Below are 24996 nucleotides of genomic sequence, written 5' to 3' on the forward strand. Positions count from 1 at the left end.
ACACTAGGGATGAGTGAATCGACTTCGGATGAAACATCCAAAGTCGATTCACATAAAACTTTGTTCTAATACCGTACAGAGCAGGAGCTCCGTACAGTATTAGAATTGGCTCATTTCCCGAAATCAGGAAACAGAATGGAAACAGTCCCAATTTTAGTGGGACAATCTGATGAACTAGACTGCAAAATAGGGACAGATATGCAAACCCACCCCAAAATACTTTTGCGGGAATTCTAATTCAATGAACCTTTTTAATGTTAAGTTTGTACACAAGTTTTGGGAATGGCAGGAAGTCCAGAAAAACCCGTGACTCCTGATCTCTACTTTATCTCCCATCTCTCCACTTCCGAGAATCTGCCCAGCTATACAATGAATGCCAACAGCTGCTCTACTGCAAGTGTGGGCGCTCCTTCTTGTAAGGATAGGCGTCTAAACCCCACCCACCATGGACCGCGTAGTATCCTTTTATAGGCGTGGTCGCTCACGCCACACCCACATAAGGGAGGCGCATACGGTCTCCCTCTTCGTTAAAAACTTGCTGATTGGCTGTAATTAGTTCTCAGACGCTGCCAAAAATCCGGCGGTGTTACAGAACATTCTATTGGTTGTGTGTAGTTTGGCTGGCTGCTCGGAGACCGCTGATTGGCTGTCGGCAGTAGTGGGCGTTCTGGGGGCGGTTCTGACGGGAGTTTGCCTCAGGTTGCAAGTTTTGCGCTGGGGTTGTTCAGCACCGGAAACCGGGAGGTAATTATCCGGAGACTGTCTCCTTCTTTCTATGTCGTTTGCTGCAGTTTCTTCTGCTGCTAATGTTTTGTGTAGGGTTTACAGTGTTATTGTGCATGTCGTCTAATTTTACTCCGTGCTGGTAGTATACACTGAAGCGGTTTCTGGGCGGTTGCGGTAAAATGACACGCTTCAAGGAGTGCATGCTGGAGCTTGTGGTGCATCTGTATGAAGATGATGGAGCAGCGCTGTGACATCGGGGTGTGTGCGGATCCTCCCATCAGATGTGGGCTAGGCTGAAGGGTGCAGGGGATGTCCAGGATAGCCGTACGTTCACACAATGGATACAGAAGCAGTCTTTCCTGTGTGTGTATATATATATATATATATATATATATATATATCTATATTCCTGTGTTTGACCCTGCACCAAAACTGCATGTGTGAATCAGGTCTTATAGCTAGAGGAGCGTCCAGTGTTATGTGAAGCATGGAGGGAGGGGTGCGGATTAGGGTGGTGCCCCCTTTGCAATGCACACAGCAGATGTCTGTATTAGTCGCTGGGTAAGATGGATTCTTGGGGGTCATTTACTAAGACCGCCTTTTTACGCTGGTCTTAGATTTGCCACTACGTAGCTGTAAGGCTAAATGCACACGATCAGGATTGTGTGCGGATTTTCCTTGCGGATTTGCGTACGGAAAATCCGCACTGTAGGTCATGTACACTGTATTCTATGAGAATTTGAAATTCTCAATGCACATGATGCGGATTTTGACCTGCGCGGATTTATTTTCTTTTTCCTGACCGGATTTTCTTCATTCACTTAGTAAAATCTGCATGTGGAAAATCCGCACCAATTAATGCGGATTGACCGCACAGATTTGCCTGCGAACACCTGTGGATTTCAGTGCGGATTCTCCGCACATGAATCCTGAACGTGTGCATGAGCCCTAAGATTCAGGTAATTTATGAGGAGCCGCGGGGTACTTTCACACATGCTGCAGTTTTCTCTCCGGCCAAAAATACCGATCACTTGCCGGAGTGTCGGACTCGGCATTATATTCCATTGAAATGTATTAATGCTGGATCTGGCCCCAAGTGTTCCGGAAAAATGGATCCGGTTTTGCGGTCTGTGCATGTGCAGACCTTTTAAAAAATTTGAAAGATAAATACCAGATCCGTTTTTCCGGATGACAACCGTAACGACTAATCCGGTATTGCAATGCATTTGTCAGACGGATCCGCATCACACATAACTGTAATTGGTACAATGCTCTTCTATGGTCACCTTTAGGTAGACCATCAGTCCCGGTGACGTCACCGGGCTCAATGCTGGGCGAAAGTCTCCGCCTGGCAGACCGAAGGAGGACCCGGTACGTCACTGGAGCTCCTGAAAATGTCCTTGCCCTGCGCAGGACAAAGGAGAGCATCAGAGCATGAACCCCTTTAAAGGGTTTCTACCACTTCGTTGCACATATTTAGCTGTTAGACACTAGCGATCCGCTAGTGTCTGCTCTGCCCAACCATCCTAATATAATTGCTTTTGGGGCAGCCGTTTTGCTAAAAAAAAAAGAACTTTTATTAATGTGCTATGGGGGCGTCATTAGCACCTAGAGGCTCCGTCTACCTTCAGAAACTGCCGCCGCCCAGCGCGTCCCTCCAGCCCGCCCATCTCCTCCTGAATGCGATCCTCCTTGTGAGCGCCTGTATTCGGCGCATGCGCAGTGAATGTCTGACAGCTTCCCTGCTCAGACATCTCCACTGCGCCTGTTCCTCGGAGCACTATGGCGTCATCGCGCAGGCGCAGTGGAGATGTCTGAGCAAGGAAGCGGTCAGACATTCACTGCGCATGCGCAGAATACATACGCTCACAAGGAGGATCGCATTCAGGAGGAGATGGGCGGGCTGGAGGGACGCGCTGGGCGGCGGCAGTTTCTGAAGGTAGACGGAGCCTCTAGGTGCTAATGACGCCCCCATAGCACCTAGAGGCTCATTAGCATATTAATAAAAGTTCTTTTTTTTTAGCAAACCGGCTGCCCCAAAAGCAATTATATTAGGATGGTTGGGCAGAGCAGACACTAGCGGATCGCTAGTGTCTGACAGCTAAATATGTGACACCGAAGTGATAGAAACCCTTTAAGGCTTAGTTCACAGTTCAGTTATTTTGATCAGGTATTGTGAGCCAGAAATGCAGAATAGATGCAAATCCTTACACCTCCTCTGTGTAGGCTTCACTACTGGTTTTGGCTCACAATAAGGCTTCAATCACGTGTCCGTGGAACACAGGGAAGTAATGCCGGGTGTAAGGAAGTGATGGGTTCTTATCACCGTATGTGTGTTCTTGCTTTACTAGTGATATGTGACCGGTCGCTGAGCTGTTTGTCTACATTGTATAGCCACAAACTGGCTTTACACTGTTCCCCAGAAATGGCTCTAGAGTAGTTGTTCGCTGGTTCCATATCTAGAATTAAGAAGTTTTCTTAAACATTGTGCATATGGAGGAAATGGGACCTCGGCCAGTAATGGCTCCTCTCCTTTCTGTTCCTTGTACCCAGTTCTGAGGATCCTCTGCTTTAATTACAACTTTATGTAATGGCACAACAGAAATCTATATCATCTGGACATTCATAGCATATCGACAGGTGCAGGTCCCACCTCTGGTACTCGCTCATATCTCAGGAATGGGTCACCACAGTGAATTTCAAAGGAGGAGATTTATCAATTCCGGTGCTTTCTAAGTTGGGCGCATCCTCCGACAGTCCGTGCAGAAATCCAACCACCTGCCGGCTGTGCGCATTTTGAAATCTGCAGCATGTCATTTCTTTGTTCAAGGGTGGGATCTGCGGCAAAACCACGTAAAATCCGCAACAAAAACCCCAATTAAAACCTCCATCTTTTTGGTTCAAAGTCAGTGTGGAAGCGCTTAAAAATCCGCATGGAATTAAAGGGGTTGTCCGGGTTCAGAGCTGAACCCGGACATCCCTCCATTTTCACTCCGGCAGCCCCCCCTGACATGAGCATCGGAGCAGTTCATGCTCCGATGCTCTCCTTTGCCCTGCGCTAAATTGCACAGGGCAAAGGCATTTTTCGGAGTTCCGGTGACGTACCGGGGCTCTCCATGGGGCTGACAGGAACCCTGGTGATGTCACCGGCACTGATGGGCGGGATTTAGCTCTGCCCTAGCCAGTAAAACGGCTAGGGCAGAGCTAAAGCCCGCCCCTCAGAGCCGGTGACGTCACCGAACACACTGCTGGGCGGAAGTTACCGCCCGGCAGTGTGTTATTGAAAACAAAAGAGCCCGTGCCCTGCGCGATCTAGCGCAGGGCACTGGAGCGCATCGGAGCATGAGATGCTCCGATGCTAGGCTCAGGGGGGCTGCCGGGGTGAAAATAAGGGTATGTCCGGGTTCAGCTCTGAACTCGGACAGCCCCCTTTAAGTGCAGATTGTCTGTCTGTGTACCAGTGTGCAGGTATTCTTTAGGTGGATTTACATGTTGCAATAATCTGGCAGATTATTAGGAACGAGCGTTCCTGCGAACACTGGTTCTCGCAAATCTGCCTGTGTAAAGGTGTCACCGATCACCCGATGAACGAGCAAAACGCTTAATCATCGGGTGATCCTGTCGTTCGTGCAGGCACCTAAATTATCATTTCTGTTTAGACGGCACAATCTGCTGCCTAGAAACAGTGCAGGTGTATGAGGACAAGGGATCACAATAGCGACCGCTTGTCCTCATACTGTGGAGGAGATCGCTGCATGTAAATGCATCTTTCTCCTCCACTGAGAGAGCAGCTGACAATCTACAGGGCTGTTTCACACACGCAAGTCTTTTGCGGGAATCGCGCTCCATGCGTCCTCCGTTCTGGACTTGCAGAAGCGCACAGCAAATTATACTGATTTATAATGCCATGTGCCTCTGCTTGACTTCTACAGGATAAGGCTATTATCACACTCGCGTTTTGGTTTTCCGTTTCTGAGATCCGTTCAGGGCTCTCAGTAGGGGTCCAAAACGGATCAGTTTTGCCCTAATGCATTCTGAATGGAAAAGGATCCGCTCAGAATGCCTCAGTTTGCCTCTGTTCTGTGTCCTTTCCGCTCTGGAGGCTGCTTGCAGCGTTTTGCTGTCCGCCTGACGAAGCGGAGCCAAACGGCACAATAGAGAACAGATCTGTCCCCAATTGCCTTTCAATAGTGTTCAGGACAGATCCGTCATGGCTATAGAAGAAATAATACAACCGGATCCATTCATGACTGATGCATGCGGTTGTATTATGGTAATGGAAGTGTTTTTGCAGATCCATGACTGATCCGCAAGAAAACGCTAGTGTGAAAGTAGCCTTATACTGACAGTTTTATGTCACTATGATTCTGTAGCAGTAAGGTCAAGCAGAGGCACATAGTATAATGCTGTGCGCTTCTGCCAGTCCAGAACGGAGGACGCATGGAGCGCGATTCCCACAATGGACTTGCTTGTGTGAAACAGCTGATTGGTGCTACCGGCTATGTGCAGCCATGCCATGGTCACACAGTGCTATGGCCGTGGCCGGGCGTGGCAGCATCGCCGGCCTGTTCACTTACAAAATGGCTTACAGCGGGGCCTGTGTGTAAGTGTATAATGTAATGTACAGCTCGGGGCGCTGTCGGTGACAGCTGCAGTGTTTAGTCTGTGATACACCGGAAGCTTCTGCCCTGGTGTCTGTGAAGGATCCCACACTCCTCCTCGCTTCCTTCCTGTGCAGCTTTCTCACATTTCTGGGGGCCTCTGAGAGATCTGGCACAGCTCCGCTTCTGGGGAGGATCCTGTATATAGTATATACTTATCGACAGGTTTTCTCTTTTGCTGCTTTATCTTGCTAAACCGCTCCTCCTTAGCTGAGAGAGGACCTTTCCCCCTTCAGATTTTTTTTTAATTTTTTTTGTGCATTCACATTCTTAGAATTCTGTTTCCCTATACAAATGCCTAGGATCTGTGATGTTTCTCTGGTGTAGAGCCCTACAGCTGAACCTTTTCACTGCTTCTCAGATGTAAAGTCGACCTCATCCGCGTTGTTAAATTCCATAAATAACGGTGGTTATTTTTCTGTTTCCGGTATGTTATCAGGAAAATAACTCCCGATGTAACCTATAATACCCTTGGTGAGGGTATTATGCTCATGCTGCGACCCAGATTTTTAAAAAGACTATTGCTCCTGTGCCCCCCCCCCCCCCTCCGCAGTTTTCCTGCTCAGTATGCTAATGCTGAGCATCGGTACAGGGAGGAGGAGACGCCAGGGTTTCTCAATGGCCGTCTCCTTCTCCCTGGCTGTGCCGCGATCCAGTCGCAGCGGAGAGAGTCACAGCCAGGGAGAAACACTGTGGTTTTTCTATGCAAAATCGGCACTTAATCCACATTATGTGCAGCCACCCTGAGGCCACCTGCACACGTTGTGGAATACATGTGATTTGTCTGTCAATTCGCGTGCAGAAAAACCGCAGCATAGTACAGTACCAGCAAATTGTATGAGATTTTTTTTTATTGTATTTATTTGTTCACTTTAATTCACCATACATCACCAAACCCAGTGTATGTTAGCTTATACATGTTGAGATCAGCATTTATTAGTTGTATCCACTGTTCAAGAGTAGGGGCCTTGGGTGGTTTTCAGTTTAGGAGAATAGTCTTTCTCCCATAAAATATTAAGGACTCTTTCACACGGGTGTTATGGATTTGGGCCGGATGTGTCCTGGGTGCATTGCGGCAAACCCGCACAAGTAGGTACCCAAGTAGGTGCAATGTGTTTTGCACGCGCGTGATAAAAATCTGAATGTGGTACCCAGACCCGAACGTCTTCACAGAAGTTCAGGTTTGGGTTCAAGGTTGTGTAGATTGTATTATTTTTCCCTTATAACATGGTTATAAGGGAAAATAATAGCGGTCTGAATACAGAATGCTTAGTAAAATAGGGCTGGAGGAGTAAAATTATGTATTTTTTTTATTTTTATTTTTTAAATTGTTTTTTTTTTTTAACTCTCCTTAATCCACTTGTTCGCGCAGCCCGTCTTCTCTTCTTTCTTCAGGACCTGGGTAAAGGACCTGTGGTGACGTCACTGTGCTTATCACATGGTCCGTCACATGATCCATCACAGTGATGTCACCACAGGTCCCTTTCCTCACAGATGAAGACAGAAGAGATGCCTGCTGCGTGAACAAGTGGATTTAAGGTGAGTTAAAGTGGTTCTGCACTTTCATTTAACTGATGATCTATCCTCTGGATCAGCTGGCCCACTGATGTAACGACTAGTATCAACTGGCGTGGGCGGGGCTAAGCTCTGTTCACTTGAATGGAGCTTAGCCGCGCCCACGCTAGTTGATACTAGTCGTGATGTCAGTGGGTCGGCGGTAAACGGTGAGAAGGCCGCGGCCCTGCTGGAGCGCCGCTGCCTTCTCAAACGGCTGATCGGCGGGGGTCCTGGGTGTCGGACCCCCGCTGATCAAAAGCTGATGATCATCAGTTTTTTTTTAGTTTTTTTTTTAGTTTTTTTTTTTTAGTTTTTTTTAACCCTCCAGCCCTATTGTACTATGCATTCTGTATTCAGAATGCTATTATTTTCCCTTATAACCATGTTATAAGGGAAAATAATAATAATCGGGTCCCGATCGTCTCCTAGCAACCGTGCGTGAAAATCGCACCGCATCCGCACTTGCTTGCGGATGCTTGCGATTTTCACGCAGCCCCATTCGTGAAAAACGCACAAAGTAGAGCATGCCGCGATTTTCACGCAACGCAAAAGTGATGTGTGAAAATCACCGCTCATGTGCACAGCCCCTTAGAAATGAATGGGTCCGGATTCAGTGCGAGTGCAATGCGTTCACATCACTCATTGAACCCGCGCAGAAATCTCGCCCGTGTGAAAGAGGCCTAATAAGCGGAGCAATCTTCTGCCATATTTAGTATGGATTACATCTACCACAAATCCCAAAGAGAATACCATAGGGAAACAAATCCCCGGGAGCCCCAGCTCTATATTAATGAGTGCATAATGGGACACACCCGTATCATATGGTACAAGGATCCTCTTGACTCCCCGCATCTCGAACATGAAGGATCCGGTAGTCTGCACATGTGGAACAGGTGCATCAGTGTCAGATACACCCTGTGTATCCACTTGATCTGGAGGAGCTGGTCTCGGGCATTAATGACCGTGGTTCTCCATACAGAGCTCAACTCCTCCAGGCCAGGAATATCCACAGACCAACGCGCAAACGATCGCCGGAGTGGAAATACTCACATTTTCATTATCTCCTCATAGAAAGAGGGAACTGATTTATAGGGCTGTGTTCGCCTAGCAATAGATTCGAGGGGCCCACATTTAAACTGTAGGGGTGAAGTTTTATACTGCGCCCCGCAGGCATGTCTCAACTGGAGGTATCAATAAAAACTGGGCCGGTTGTATTCTCTTAAGACTGTGTCGAAAGTACGGAAAACAGTTTTCATATAATTGAGTAAGGTATCTTACCCCTTTCTGGGGCCAGAATTCAAAGTCGGGGAGATGGGAGAAGCTCTTTAAGATGCTTATTTCTCCACAAAGGGATATATGGGGACCAGGTCTCTCCATCTGCACTCTCCACATGTACCTCTACAAATAACTACCATGCCGCTACCACCACATTTACCATAGCCTCTTTGTAGTGTTTCACCATGTGCGCCCCTCCCCGATACACCAGGTTTGCCAGCGCCTCATATGAGCCCACTAGCGCAGCTTCAAGGACCACTGCTGGGTTATTCGCATCTGCCCTAATCCATCATGATGCGTATACCAGTTGCGAGGCGATATATAGTAAATATACATATCTGGCAGTCTCAGTCCTCCCTGTGAATATAGAGCCTTTTAGGGATTTCCTAGCCACCCTGGGAGCCTGGTGTCTCCACAAGAATGGTGAAAACGGTCTATCTAAGGACTCAAAGTAAGATTTGGGAATTTTTGAAGGAGTTGCTCTTTAAACCTATAACAATTTAGGTAATAATACAATTTTGACAATGTTTATTCGGCCCACCAGAGATAATGGCAGGTTTTCCCAGGCCTTGATTTTGCGGGTAATATACTTCATCGTAGGTACCACATTCAGTTGATAAAACGGACTATGGCTTCTGTATATCCGAATCCCCCAAGTATATGAAGCAGTCAACTACCTCTAAGTGAGACAGCGGAGGCACATCCGTTCGGTCTACCTCGTCAACAAGGCATAGGCTAGACTTTGCCCAATTCACCCGAAGTCCCTTTCAGTGTCTCCCACATGAACTTCCATTCAACGAAAGCTTTCTCATTGTCAAGGGAGGCAATCGCCCGGGGTCCCGAGTTCTTTTGTCTAACCAGCAGATTCGTGAATAACCCTCTAAGATTTATATCTGTGGTCTTACCCGGCATAAAACCGGCTTGATCGGCGTCTATCACCAATAGTATAATACACTGAGACGTCTAGTCAGAGCTTTCGCTAAGATTTTAGTATCTCCTCCATTAAAGATGGGGGCAGCTCATTGGTTTCAAAAGCATATTTAAACAATTTAATGAGCCGCGCACATTGCACATCCATGTCTAGCTTGTACCACTTCAAAGGGAAGCTGTCCGGACCAGGGGACTTCCTGACCGCCATGGTTTCTGTTGCCATCTTTCTCCCATGGTTACTGGGGAAGCCAAGAAAATCCTGTCTGACTGGGATAATGGTGTGAGCGGAATGGCCTTTAAGAAATACTGTAAATCACTACTCTGAGGGTGCTTTAGATTCATATAAGGCCTCATGCACACGACCGCTGTGTGCATCCGTGGCCGTTGTGCCATTTTCCGTTTTTTTTTTCGCGGACCCATTGACTTTCAATTGGTCCGTGGAAAAATCGGAAAATGCACCGTTTGGCAGCCACATCCGTGATCCGTGTTTCCTGGCCGTGAAAAAAATATGACCTGTCCTATTTTTTTTTTCACGGCCAACGGTTCACGGACCCATTCAAGTCAATGGGTCCGTGAAAAATCACGGATGCACACAAGATTGTCATCCGCGTCTGTGATCCGTGTCCGTTTTTTCCTATCATTTCAATGGCAAACTTGACTTAGATATTTTTTTTCATGTCTGTGGATCCTCCAAAAAACAAGGAAGACCCACGGATGAAAAAACGGTCACGGACCTACGGACCCCGTTTTTGCGGGCCTTAAAAAAAAAAAACGGTTGTGTGCATGAGGCCTAAATCAGAGTAATATTGGGCAAATTGCTCACATATTTCTTTAGGCTCATTTATCCTAACATCCTAATATGTGGAACTACTGTCTGCGGTGATTTCGTTTTTGATAAATAGGCTAGTACTTTCCCATTCTCGTCGCCCCCTCCGAGAAAACCACCTGTTTTTGGAATATGTTTTTTTTTCCTGGTATAATCCACTAAATGGCGGTTAAGGAGTCTTTGCGCTTCCACCCAATCCATGTGTGTATCCTCACTCGGGTTATGGATGTATATTTCTTCCGTAAGCCCTAGTTTAGCTTCTAATTTACCTCCTAGTAATCCCTAGTTCTTTCCTATACGACTCTATAGGCGTGCCCTGCAGAACCGCCTTAAAGGGACACTGACAGGGCCAATAAGCATTTTGAGGTATATATATGGCACTACAGGTCTTATAATGGGTATTACAATCATATAAGTATCCCCCCTGTCCACATTATACATACAGTAAACTTTAAGTTTTATAACCTGCTCCAACGGTCTTCAATCTGCCCAAGGGGCGGCGTTTCACCTCTCTTGCGCCCAGCCAGCCTCCCCCAACTGCCGCTTTGAAGCGCTGCCCAGCTCATGAATATTCAGTTTGCTGGGCGGCTTCTGCGGTCCCCACTCTGAAGCGCTGCGCTGAACAGTGCCCTGCGCATGCGCCGGATCTTGTGAAGTCGGGGACAGTAAGCGCCGCCCAGCGAAGTGAATATTGATGAGCTGGGCGGCGCTTACTGTACCGGACTTCACAAGATCCGGCGCACGCGCCGGGCACTGTTAAGCGAAGCGCTTCAGAGCGGGGACCGCAGAAGCCACCCAGCAAACTGAATATTCATGAGCTGGGCGGCGCTTCAAAGCGGCAGTTGGGAGGCTGGCTGGGCGCAAGAGAGGTGAAACGCCGCCCCTTGGGCAGATTGAAGACCGTTGGAGCAGGTTATAAAACTTAAAGTTTACTGTATGTATAATGTGGACAGGGGGGATACTTATATGATTGTAATACCCGTTATAAGACCTGTAGTGCCATATATATACCTCAATATGCTTATTGGCCCTGTCAGTGTCCCTTTAAAAGCCTCCAATTCTACAATAGGGTCTGAGGATCCCTCGTTGCAAGCCCAGTTGTCAGTCACACCCTGTTGTGCTGCGCTAGCTAGCTACAGGCAAAACCTCCAGCTATTTACAGTTAAGGCGCCACTGTCTGTCCGGGGGTGCAATCGGTTGGGCCAGAATCGCAACATGGTCTGAAATACCCCTTGGCAGGTACTCCACTTAGCCATCCTTGGCAACAGCTCTCTGTTAACAAACACAAGGTCTATGCAAGATAATGTAGCAAATGATGCTGAATAACAAGAATACTGGTGGAGTCTCCATCCCTCTGATAGACCATGCCCAGTTATTAAGCGACCCATTACGTAACTTGGGGGCGGATTCTATCCGCAATCGGATCTAAGATAGCGTTATAATCACCCATCATAATTAGGGGGGGCCGGTACGTAAGCCACTTTTACTATTATGTCATCTAATACACCTTGCTGAAATGGGGGGGCGACGACATATAGGTCAACTATTACATAATCTATACCCCGCACAGCAGCAAAAACAATGACGTAATGTCCAAAGATATCGAACTGCAGCGGAAATGGGAGCACCTTAGCTATAATCACTGAGACTCCTCTCGCATAGTTACTACAGTCGTGGCCAAAAGTTTTGAGAATGACACAAATATTAGTTTTCACAAAGTTTGCTGCTAAACTGCTTTTAGATCTTTGTTTCAGTTGTTTCTGTGATGTAGTGAAATATAATTACACGCACTTCATACGTTTCAATTACATGACATTTATGCAAAGAGTCAGTATTTGCAGTGTTGGCCCTTCTTTTTCCGGACCTCTGCAATTCGACTGGGCATGCTCTCGATCAACTTTTTGGCCAATTCCTGACTGATAGCAACCCATTCTTTCATAATCACTTCTTGGAGTTTGTCAGAATTAGTGGGTTTTTGTTTGTCCACCCGCCTCTTGAGGATTGACCACAAGTTCTCAATGGGATTAAGATCTGGGGAGTTTCCAGGCCATTGACCCAAAATATCAATGTTTTGGTCCCCGAGCCACTTAGTTATCACTTTTGCCTTATGGCACGGTGCTCCATCGTGCTGGAAAATGCATTGTTCTTCACCAAACTGTTGTTGGAAGAAGTTGCTGTTGGAGGGTGTTTTGGTACCATTCTTTATTCATGGCTGTGTTTTTTGGGCAAAATTGTGAGTGAGCCCACACCCTTGGATGAGAAGCAACCCCACACATGAATGGTCTCAGGATGCTTAACTATTGGCATGACACAGGACAAACAATCGGAAAGAGGCTTCATCGGAGAATATGACTTTGCCCCAGTCCTCAGCAGTCCATTCACCATATTTTCTGCAGAAGATCGATCTGTCCCTGATGTTTTTTTTTGGAGAGAAGTGGCTTCTTTGCTGCCCTTCTTGACACCAGGCCATCTTCCAAAAGTCTTCGCCTCACTGTGCGTGCAGATGCGCTCACACCTGCCTGCTGCCATTCCTGAGCAAGCTCTGCACTGGTGGCACTCCGATCCCGCAGCTGAATCCTCTTTAGGAGACGATCCTGGTGCTTGCTGGACTTTCTTGGACACCCTGAAGCCTTCTTAACAAGAATTAAACCTCTTTCCTTGAAGTTCTTGAAGATCCTATAAATTGTCGATTGAGGTGCAATCTTAGTAGCCACAATATCCTTGCCTGCGAAGCCATTTTTATGCAACGCAATGATGGCTGCACGCGTTTCTTTGCAGGTCACAATGGTTAACAATGTAAGAACAATGATTTCAAGCATCACCCTCCTTTTAAAGGGAGTCTGTCACCAGATTGTGACCGTATAGACCGCTTACATATCGCTCTAGCATAGCAGTCTATGATTCTAATGGTACCCTTGATGTGTGCTTGTGAAGTTCCCCCAAGGCAAAAACGGACTTCTATTCATATGTAAATTAGGGCTCGCAAGTGCCCAGGGAGGGGTTCACCTCGTTGGAGCCCAGGCTGTTCTGCCTCTTTTCGTCATATCCCCGCCCCAGCCTCTTCCTCTGCCCGCCCCGCTCTTCCTTTGCGTCCTCCTTCTCTGCAGCCGGATCCCGCGCCTGCGCTATCCATTGCTTGGCCGGGGCATGCGCACTGCGATGCCCATTGTGGGCACGGCATCGCAGTAGCTACTACGCATGTGCCGGCCAACGGTGAGAAACAGCGGCGACGAGGCGGACCAGAGACACCCACAATGGGCATCGCAGTGCGCATGCCTAGGCCAAGCAATGGATAACGCAGGCGCGGGATCCGGCTGCAGAGAAGGACGAAAAGGAAGAGCGGGCAGGTTACAAAACGCACATCTTCACAGATACTCTTTTAGAGACAAAGATTCTCCTAATGAGAAATATATATAATATACTGGATACATGTCTTCATAACAATATAATATAAAGAGATAGATATAGATATATATATATATATATATATATATATATATATCCTACTGATTGTCTTATGCTAAGGCTCATTAAATGAATACATGAATATTATATATTTTGCTTTTATTAATAAATACCTAATTGTGTAGGTAATTATCACCAGCTGCATAGAGCTTATCTTTATCTCCCGTCATAAATTTAACAGTAGACAAGGAGGATTCTTCTCAGACTGGTACATTCATAAGAGGAATAACACTAAAGAGTGGAACCTTTGTGCGACCTTACTTTGGCTTACTCAAGACATACAAAATTGTAACTATAGTCGAGCATGGCTCTTGAAGGCAATGAACATTCATCTTGACTAGAATAAATTGGATCTCAATGTATTTACCTATGAAAAGGCACAACAATGGTCTAGTTTACCTGTAAGCACGAACTGGCAACTCGTAATTGCAGCCATTATTTTCCAAAGACATACTGATGGGGACCTTAGGTTGTGAGCCCCATTGTGGACATTGAGTGATGCTAATGTCTGTAAATATAGTAGCGCTATATAAGTGCATAAAATAATTATTTTACTCAGATTTATCTCCACTTCGTCAGGAGAACCACCCTCCCCTATCTCTTCAGTTTGTGCTCATGGCATCCACCAGCGCCTTAGTGGTAGGGATATTAGTAGAAGTGCCTGTCTTGCGGCCCATGTATTTGAGGCCTAGTGTAGTGGGTTGTAGGGAGGTCGCACACCACATTTCTTTGCACTTAATTGCTCTTACTGTAGCTTTCCAGGGGTATCTCTCACCTCTTGTTTTTCCCCTTTCAATGACCGATCTAGGCAGCTGCCAAATAGCAGGGCAGAAACACTCCTCTCCACCTAGAAGGGGATCCAAGATGGCGGTGCCTTGTGTCCAGCTCGGTCCCCAGTTGTGAAAGTCCTCTTCCCCTCTCAGATTAGCCTCCTCACAGCCCTCCTCTGAAGCACCCCTGCTCCGATGTCCCGGCGGTGTGCTGATCTTTCCCAGCGCAGTGTATGACTGTGGGGCCACCCTTCTCCCGCCGAGTATCTCCCTGCTCGTCCGCCCCCCCCCCCCCCCCGCGGTGTCAAGCTGACCAGACCACAGGGGTTAGCGCAGAGTCACCAAAGGTCGGGTAGGTCCAAAGAGCCTCCCAGCGGCTCACCTTAGTCGCGTAGTTCAGGAGGCGGAAGCTACCAGCAGCAGCCAGCAGGGGATGCGCCATGCGTCTCGGCGCAGTCTCAAGACCAGAGGCCGCACCCGACCAGCGCAGTCGGAGTGGAGGGCAGAGGAAAGCCCAAACAGGTCCACTCTGTCAGGTAACACTCCTTGGGGTCTAACAATGGTCGCCGGATGGCAAGGATAAACTCGGGATACTGGAAGAGCTGATGTGCCGAGCGTCCTCACTCCTTGACAGTTAGGCCACGTCCCCAAGTGGATGAGATTAAACAAATTTGCATCATTATTTTTTTCAGTGTGGAATTTGACCTTTATTGCGGGTTTCAAAATCTGCAGCATTTCAATTATGTTAGCGGTTTTAGCTGCAGATTTCACCCTTTTCAATGGAAGGGTGAGTTCTGCTGCAAAACACATCTAATCCACACCAAAAACCGCTGGTAGAAATTGCAGATTTGGGTGTGGGTATGCTGCAGAAACGCACAAAAATCTGCTCTGAAATTGGTGCGATCTTATTTCTGTTCACCTACACCCGTGTACAGGTAGCCTTAGGCCCCTTTCAGATGAGAGTCTCAGCGCATCTGACTCACAGCGTGAATAAGCAGCAGCTCCCGTCCTGAACTTCCAGTATTGACGGGGTCACATAGCATTATATTGATTTGTGATGCTATGCAGCGCTTACAGCTCTGGAATGTATTGGATAACACTGACAGCATTATGTCAGTGTTATCCAATACATTCCAGGACTGTAAGGCCCCTTTCACATGAGTAAGTTTTCCTTGCGGGTGCAATGTGTGACATGAACGCATAGCACCCGCACTGAATCCTGACCCATTTATTTCAATGGGTCTGTGCACATTGTTTTCACACATCAGTTTTGCATTGCGTGAAAAACGCAGCATGTTCTATATTCTGCGTTTTTTCACGCAGTCCTGGCCCCATGGAAGTAAATGGGGCTTCAGGGGAAAACACATTGCATCCGGAAGAAAGTGTGGATGCAATGTGTTTTTCACTGATGGTTGCTAAGAGATGTTGTTTGTAAACCTAATTTATTTTTTATTTTTTTATCACGTGCTTGAAAAACGCCCATTGCACTAGCAGGATTGGTGCTCTCCCTGACCTACGCTGTGAGTCTAATGCGTGGAACGCGCTCATGTTAAAGGGGCCTTAGGCTCTTAACCCCTTCAACCCAGGGCCTGTTTTCACCTTCCTGCCCAGGCCATTTTGTGCAAATCTGACGTGTCACTTTATGTGGTAACTTTAAAACACTTTTTTACTCATACAGGCTATTCTGAGATTGTTTTCTCGTCACATATCATACTTCATGACAGTGGTAAAAATTTGTAAAAAAAAAAAAAAAATATTTTTATTCATAAAAAAAATACCAAATTTACCAAAAATTGGGAAAAATTAGCAAATTTAAATTTCTCTACTTTTATAATGGATAGCAATACCTCCAAAAATAGTAATTACTTTACATTCCCCATATGTCTTGAAATATTTCGGAAAATTTCCAAAACCCTCTTTTTAAGTACCAGTTCAGGTCTGAAGTCACTTTGTGAGGCTTACATAATAGAAACCACCCAAAAATGACCCCATTTTAGAAACTACACCCCTCAAGGTATACAAAACTGATTTTACAAACTTTGTTAACCCTTTAGGTGTTCTACAAGAATTAATGGAAAATGGAAATAAAATTTCAGAATTTTACTTTTTTTTTTGGCAGATTTTACATTTTAATCAATTTTTTTTTCCAGTAGCAAAGCAAGGGTTAACGGCCAAATAAAACTCCATATTTATTACCCTGATTCTGCAGTTTACAGAAACGCCCCACATGTGATCGTAAACTGCTGTATGGGCACACGGCAGGGCGCAGTAAGAAAGGAATGCCATATGGTTTTTGGAAGGCAGATTTAGTTATGTCCTATTTGAAGCCCCAGTGATGCACCCCTGCAGTAGAAACCCAAAAAAGTGAGCACATTTTTGAAACTATGGGATAAGGTGCCAGTTTTATTGGTACTATTTTGGGGTACATATGATTTTTTTTTAATCTATATTAAGGTTTTTTTTTGTGAGGCAAGGTAAACAAAAAATGTACGTTTTGGCACAGTTTTTATTTTTACAATGTTTACCTGAGGGATTTGGTCATGTGCCTTTTTTTATAGAGCAGATCGTTACGCATGTGGCAATACCTAATATGTCAACTTTTTCTTATTTTACACAATAGCATTTTTGAAACTGAAATAATGATATTTTAGTGTCTCCATAGTCTGAGAGGCATAGCTTTTTTATTTTTTTTACTTTTTCTCTTAGGTAGGGTCTCATTTTTTTTTGAGGGCTAAGGTGATGGTCTGGTACTATTTTGGGGGGCATATGCCTTTTTGATCCCTTGCTGTTGCAATTTTTGTGATATAATGTGACAAAAAAAGGCTTTTTTAATGTCTCCATGTTCTGAGAGCTATAGTGTGTGTGTGTGTGTGTGTGTGTGTGTGTGTGTGTGTGTTTTTTTTTTTTTTTTTTGTTTGAGCGATTATCTTAGGTAGGTGCTCATTTTTTGCGGGGTGAGGTGACTGTTTTATTGATACCACTTTGTGGGACATACGCCTTTTTGATCGCTTGGTGTTGCACTTTTTGTGATGTAAGGTGACAAAAATTGTATTTTTTTTATTTAGTTTTTTTATGGTGTTTATCGGACAGGGTGGATCATGTGATATATTTATAGAGCCAGTTGTTACGGACGCGGCGATACCTAATATGTGTGGGTTTTGTTTTTTCTGTTTATTATAAATTAAAGGAAAAGGGGCTTTTTTTTTTTTTTTTTTTTTTTTTTTTTTTCTTTTTTACTTTATTAATTTTATTACTTTATTTCTTTTATTAAAAACACATTTTTTTTTCTTTACTGTATTCATGATGTTCACTTTTGGGGGTCTGATCCCCTCTGCAATGCATTACAATACATCTGTATAGTAATGCATTGCCTGTTAGTGTATAACTTAGTGTCATACACTAACAGGTTGCCTAGGAGACTCAGCATAAGGCCTCATGCACATGACTGTTGTGTGTGGCCGTTGTTCCGTTCTCCGTGATTTTCTGCGGACCCATTGACTTTCAATGGGTCAGTTAAACTCGGAAAATGCACTGTTTGTCATCCGCCTCCGTGATCAGTGTATCCTGTCCGTCAAAAAAATATGACCTGTCCTATTTTTTTGACGGACAACGGTTCACAGACCCATTCAAGTCATTGGGTCCGTGAAAAAACACGGATGCACACAAGATTGGCATTTGGATCCGTGTCCGTAGGCTACTTTCATACAGAGCATAAAAGCTTTTTCAGAGCTGAGTTTTCACTTCGTGAAAACTCAGATCCGACAGTATATTCTAACACAGAGGCGTTCCCATAGTGATGGGGGACGCTTCAAGTTAGAATATACTACGAACTGTGTACATGACTGCCCCCTGGCAGCACCCGATCTCTTACAGGGGGCTGTGATCCGTACAATTAACCCCTTCAGGGAGAGGGAGAGGGGAGGCCGCACACTGGCCACCAATGATATTAATACAATAGAGGGAGGGAGGGGGGGCGCCGCACACTGGCCACCAATGATAATACAATGGAGGGAGGGGGGCCGCACACTGGCCACCAATGATATTCAAACTGGGGAGGGAGGGGGGGTCTGCCCCCTGCTGCCTGGCAGCCCCTGATCTCTTACAGGGGGCTATGATACGCACAACTAACCCCTTCAGGTGCGGATCACAGCCCCCTGTAAGAGATCGGGTGCTGCCAGGCAGCAGGGGGCAGTCATGTACACAGTTCGTAGTATATTCTAACGTGAAGCGTGTGTTAGAATATACTGTCGGATATGAGTTTTCACGATGTAACTCAAATCCAATGGTATATTCTAACATAGAGGCGTTCCCATGGTGATGGGGATGCTTCAAGTTAAAATATACCATCGGATTGGAGAAAACTCAGATCCGATGGTATAATAGGGACTCCTGACTTCACATTGAAAGTCGATGGGGGGAAAAAAAGGCATTGGGCAGCCTCTGCACGGCATCAGGCTGCCTTGTTTTGCATCGAGTTCCCGCCACAGTAGTGCGGGGACTCGATGCGATCACTCACCCAACACAAACCACTTCTATGTTGCAGTCAGCGTGGACCGCGGCATAGAAGGGGTTAATCCGCCGGCGGATACAGCAGGGGCCCGGCTACCACGGACTGCCGGGCCCCTGCAGTGATCGCGCACCGCTCCGGTGCCCGCGCGATCACTATGACGTACTATTTCGTCAAATTGCGGGAACGCACTGGTTCCCAGGACGTAGTAGTAGTAGGTCGGAAGGGGTTAATATGTGACTTTTTTTTTTTATTTTTTTTTTAAAAGGCATCCTCTCTAAAGCCAAAATAGGCCACATCCTGTAAAAGGCATCCTCTCTAAAGCCAAAATAGGCCACATCCTGTAGTAGTTAACTGTTCACTTCTGAGAGATGGTGGCAAACCGTGAAGGGGAAAAAGCAGAAGGCCTAGGTGCACAATTGTACAAAAGTATGAATTTATTGGATTATTCTGATTGAGAAACCTTAGGCTTGGTTCAAAAAATGCAAAGAGTGCGTACACATGCTGCAGCTTTTGTTGCAGAAAAGCTGCACGTTAGGCTAATCGCGATTCTTTTCCAGCTAATTCTCCACATATTTGCTAGAATGCTGTCGGATCTCTGCCGGTCCCCATTATGTTAATTGAGGCCAGATGGTACAAACTGCCGGAGTGCGCAAAGGGAAAAACAGCCTGCCGGATCTAGCCTTAGACGCAGTGTCATTATTTACGTTGGAAAGGGTGACATCCACAATGAAATCCGCAGTATAAATTGACATGCCCAAGATTTCAAATCTGTAGTACTACAGTACATATATTCAGTTTTTTTTTTTTTGTAACACAGCATGTGTACTGATACTGTACAATGCGCGGATTTGCAGCTCCAAAAATCTGCAATGCCAGATCCGCAACTAATCGGCCACGTGTGAACCCAACCGTAGTCCTCTTTCACATGAGTGATAAGGAATATCTCTGGGTCTGTTCAGAAAGGTTTTGCGTGTTGGGCTAGTTTCACACTAGTGGTAAGTTCTTTCGGCAGGATGTACTGGCAGAAGAACAGCGTGCTGGAAGACATCCTATCTGGCATAGTCAGATACTACCTGACCACCCAGAGCCCATTGACTCACAGAAGTGAATGGGGCGGCTTCTTGCAGTTACACCTACTCACTGCTGCTGTTGTGATGGTGAGCAGGTAAACAATGAAGGGAAGGCTGTGCCTGCAAGGCGCATGCCTATTCTTCAACCAGCTGGTCAGCAGGCTGCTGGTTGTCAGATCCCTGCCGATCTGATATTGATTACCTATCCTGAGGATAAGTCATCAATATTAAAATCCCAGAAAACCCCTTTAAGGGGCCAAGAATCCCAAAGATCGATAACGAGTGTTCATAGGAACACAGGTTATCGATTATCTGTCGGTGTAAATGTACCGCTGATTACCCTACGAATGAGCAAAACACTTGTTCATTGGGTAATCTGATAGTTTTGTGTGCACAAACAATAGTTTACGAGCAGCAGATTATGCTGTGTAAACACAATCTGCTGCCGGCAAACGATGAGTCTGTACGGGGAAGAGCAATGACATTAGCGATCGCTCCTCTCTGTACTCTGAAGGAGATCAATCCATGTGTCCTCCACCAACGAGCAGCAGAGTGTTGGGAAGGAACACTTCCCTCCCGACAATCTGCTCTGTCATCCCATTTAAAGGGACACTTAGTTGCCCATAGCAACCAGTCAGATTCCACCTTTCATTTTTCACAGCTCTTTTGCAAAATGAAAGGATCAGTCTGATTGGTTGCTAGGGGCAAGTAAGTCAGTTTTCCTTTGCACCAGTTTTGATAAATCTCCCCTAAGGCCTCTTTCACACGAGTGATACAGATTGTGTTGGGATCTGTTCAAGGAAAAACTGATGGTTTTGCAGGTAAGCTCAATCAGTTTTGTCTGTGATTGCATTCAGATTGGATGAGTTTTTCGCGTGCGTGAGAAAAAGCTGAAGAATAACTACATCTCGCCATCAGTGATACACACATTGCATCCGGATCATTCTCTACAATCTGTCAGTCGGCCCATGTAAATCCACCTGATTAAGAAATGATCTGTCAGCTTAGCCCTGTATTCTAACTGCTGTTTCTGTTTCTTTTGCAGTTTTCTTATCAACCACAAGATGTCAAAGGTAATGGAAAGAAAAACGTTATAATTGCGACATATTGTGTTTAATATAGTAATAAAACTTGGGAAACCTTCTTTTTTTTTTTTTTTTTTTTTTTTTTTTTTTTTTTACAACCTTTTTATCAGGTTTATTTTATTGTAACCTAGTAGAGGGAATGTGTCATCAGAAAATGACCTATTGGTTAAATAATGTTTTTAGGTTTTAACATATTTTTTAATAATTTTCCATGTCAATATCTATATTTAAACAAATCCTGCAGTTATCCCCATTGGCCGTTAAGCCTAATAATAGCTAATAGTCGCCCCTTCTTGGTCTGTACAGATCACTTTACTGCAATTTTCTGCTTATCTGTCTTTCTAATCCTGCCTGTAATGATATCACCTCTGTGTACAGATAAGACAGAATCCTCCAATAGGTGATTGTCAGATCTTATCTATTCCTTCCTTGTACAATGACCTCTGCCCAGGTCACAGGACATGCCTAGAAAACTCATCCATAGAAGTCAGTGAGGTCCCCTCTTGTGCATCGTGTCTATGGCCCATGGGGCTGCCGTAAAGCAATTTTCTTAATACTTTCTAAATGCTGTTAAGAACAGCTAATCATGTTAATAGAATAGAAATAGAATAAAAAAATCTACGATCAGAAATCGGATTAGAAAAAGGATACAAGTCGTTATCTGGATTTTACTGGCAGGTAAAGTTTTTGTCACATTTCCATTAAAGGGAACCTGTCACCGGGATTTTGGGTATAGAGCTGGGGACATGGGCTGCTAGATGGCTGCTAGCACATCCGCAATACCCAGTCCCCATAGCTCTGATCCATATGCAAATTAACCTGAGATGAGTCCTGTATGTGAGATGAGTCAGAGCTTGAAAAATGACTCTTCTCTGGTCACACAAGTAAGATATGACTCTTTTATGTTAATTTGCATATGTATCAAATTGTTTTTTTTACACAATAAAAGCACACAGAACTATGGGGACTGGGTATCGCGAATGTGATAGCGGCCATCTAGCAGCCCATGTCCCCAGCTCTATACACAGAATCCCGGTGACAGGTTCCCTTTAACTAATAGAGAGGATACACCATTAAACGTAGATTAGAAATGTCCCTGATGCCTCTAGAGGTAGCCATACACATTCACTAGCTATCATTCAGCTGGCGGCTATCTTTTCCGTCTTCCTCCCGACTCTCCTATACACACATGTTTGGTTCAGCCGAGGTGGAGAGATTAGTCCACTACACAGTAGGTGGTCTTTCCCAAATTGCAGAGCCAGTGATGACCACTGGTTTTGGGGAAGTAGTGCAGCCATTTATGGACCATACCCCTGGTGGGTGAGGAGGAATAATGGAAAGCAAGAACATGGAGGGTGTGCAGATCAAAGTGAAGGGTTGTCGAGTGGCAGGATTGGGAAAATAATGAGTATGCACAAAAAGGAAGCACACTCAGGAAGGTAAGGTAGTGCTTCACAACTCGAAAATTATCAAAGCAGTCCAGCTCACCGCTCCTCTCCCGGATACTCCCAAAGTGCACAGAAGGCTTTGGATCCGACACGAGAGAAATCCAGCACTGCACAGGGATTCAGATAAAATCCCTTTATTCCATACAATAAAACAGACTGAAGTTGCTACTGCTGCACCGGTCTGTTGGATGTTTCATCCTGTGGAATAAAGGCATTGTAGCTGGATTTCCACTGGCCAAGGTCTGTTCTGTGTACCGCACTGTAGAGTCAATGCTTTCCAGTACTTTAGATTTGACATGCGCAGGCAGAAGTGAGTGATGAATCGTCAAGTCTCAAACAATATGTTGTCTATATACTCTTTTTACAAAGAAGAGATTACCCAGTCTATCGGTGAAGGTGCCGGGAGTCTGACTCCAGAGGAGAAGTCATTAATATCGTGAAACTGGAAAACTTTAAAGGGGTTGTCTGACTTGCATGAAACCTCCGGCCACCCCTGTAAACAGTCTAAAATAATGAAGGAATACTCGCCTGTTTTCTCCTCTGCTTCTTCCTGCGCTGCGCTCTGGTCCTTACTGTCTGCAGCAGTGATGTTCTGTGCACACAGTTCACCGTCCCATCAATTGGCTGCAGTGGTGACCTGTGCATAGAACATTGCTGCTGCAACCAAGATGATGCCAGCACTGGGAGGAACGTGGCGCAGCACTCAAAGAAACAAAAAAAACTGGTGAATAGCTATTCATTTGTTATATATACCATTTTTATATAACTCTGACAACCCCTTTAAAGTTGTGTGCTGAGTAATATGTATGTGGGTGAGAAGGGCAGGCGTGCAAATTGTTGTACATGTTTGCTATTCCCCCATTTATTTTGTGTTGGAGGATATGTAGTCCTGTCCAGGTTCTTTTCCCTGCCAAACTGACCATTAATAGACGATAATGGTCTGCTCATCTTTGGAGTGTAAGGGTAATGTTTGGAGTCTGTGTAAAATCCATGGGAAAGTTATAATTTTAAAGGGCTTCTGTCAGCAGTTCTGTACCTATGACACTGGCTGACCGGTTACATGTGCGCTTGGCAGCTGAAGGCATCTGTGTTGGTCCCATGTTCATATGTGCCCGCATTGCTCCTCTGGGAGCAACGGGGGCGTTGCCGTTACACCTAGAGGCTCTGCTCTCTCTGCAAGGGGCAGGTGCAGAATGCTGAGCCTCTACCTAAGAGTAAAATGAATGACATTTACGGTGCCTGTGTCTCTGTCTTGTATGTGTGGATGAATGTATGGCATTCTGGGGAGTATTCCATCCCCAATCTGATTGAAGTGAATAGTAGAAACATTGTATGGCCTATCCATAGTGAATGCTAGGATCGGATTACACCATGAGACGGGTTTCTTCTCCATTATGTCTTGCATACAGTGATTTGATTGTTCAAGGAAACCTGTCACCATGATTTAGCGCATAGAGCTGGGGACATGGGCTGCTAGATGGCCACTAGCACATCTGCAGTACCCAGGTCCCATAGCTCTCTGCGCTTTTATGGTGTTAAAATACCGTTTTTAGTGATATGCAAATTACCTCCTATGTGTCCTGTAGCCGGAGATGAGTCCAGCGGAAGGGAGCCCAGCACCGCCCCGCGTCCGCCGAATCTCCTCCTTGCCTGCTGACGTCATAGAGCTGCAGTGCTGAAATCTCGCGATGCGCGAGCTAGCGCATGCGTAGTTCGTTCCCTGTGCTGATTCCAGTACAGGGAATGAACATGATGCCGAGACTGCGCATGCGCTAGCTCGCGCATCGCGAGATTTCGGCAATGCAGCTCTATGACGTCAGCAGGCAAGGAGGAGATTCGGCGGACGCGGGGCGGTGCTGGGCTCCCTTCCGCTGGACTCATCTCCGGCTACAGGACACATAGGAGGTAATTTGCATATCACTAAAAACGGTATTTTAACACCATAAAAGCGCAGAGAGCTATGGGACCTGGGTACTGCAGATGTGCTAGTGGCCATCTAGCAGCCCATGTCCCCAGCTCTATGCGCTAAATCATGGTGACAGGTTCCCTTTCAGTATGTCAGGATGGAGCACCTGTGTGATCTGTGACGTCCTCTTCTTTCTCCATGAAACCCTGTATAACATGTGTATTCTTCTTCAATATACAGCCTCAGTTCACAAATCCAGAAACCCCTGGATATGTTGGATTTGCTAATCTCCCAAATCAGGTTCACCGAAAATCTGTGAGAAAAGGATTTGAGTTTACCTTGATGGTTGTAGGTAAGAAACAGAAGTGGCATTGAATAGTCCATTAAAACTGAAAAAAAAAACTATGGGGCAGATTTATCAAATTGGTGTAAAGTAGAACTGGCTTAGTTGCCCATAGCAACCAATCAGATTCCTCATTTTCCAAAGGAGCTGTGAAAAATAAAGTGGAATCTGACCGGTTGCTGTGGGCAACTAAGCCAGTTCTACTTTACACCAGTTTTGATAAATCTGCCCCCTGATGCAATATTTTATATCTAGTCATCTGGTCCATTGTTGTGGATAAGTCAATCAGAGCCGATGTCAGAACAGACTTTTTGGATGCATCAGCTGCATATTCAACACAAGAAAAACTTTCGTATATTTGCACATAACAGCGCACATAGATTTCTTATCTTGAATGTGGCGACTTGGCCTTTTTCTGTTTTTA

At 45.6% G+C, this 24996-nt stretch overlaps 1 protein-coding gene across 1 annotated transcript in view; it reads left to right on the forward strand.

The window, feature by feature from the left end:
- Nucleotides 1–666: 666 nt before the first annotated feature.
- SEPTIN2 (septin 2) overlaps nt 667–24996 on the forward strand; it is a 59556-nt gene continuing 35226 nt past the window's right edge. Inside the window, exons 1-3 of the mRNA XM_044292124.1 lie at nt 667–744; nt 20836–20863; nt 24470–24581. Of these exons, the coding sequence (XP_044148059.1) occupies nt 20855–20863; nt 24470–24581 (121 nt within the window). The 5' untranslated portion in view covers nt 667–744; nt 20836–20854. The remainder of the gene's footprint in view (nt 745–20835; nt 20864–24469; nt 24582–24996) is intronic.

The sequence above is a fragment of the Bufo gargarizans genome, chromosome 4 (genome assembly GCF_014858855.1).
Source record: "Bufo gargarizans isolate SCDJY-AF-19 chromosome 4, ASM1485885v1, whole genome shotgun sequence".
Classification (NCBI taxonomy): domain Eukaryota; kingdom Metazoa; phylum Chordata; class Amphibia; order Anura; family Bufonidae; genus Bufo; species Bufo gargarizans.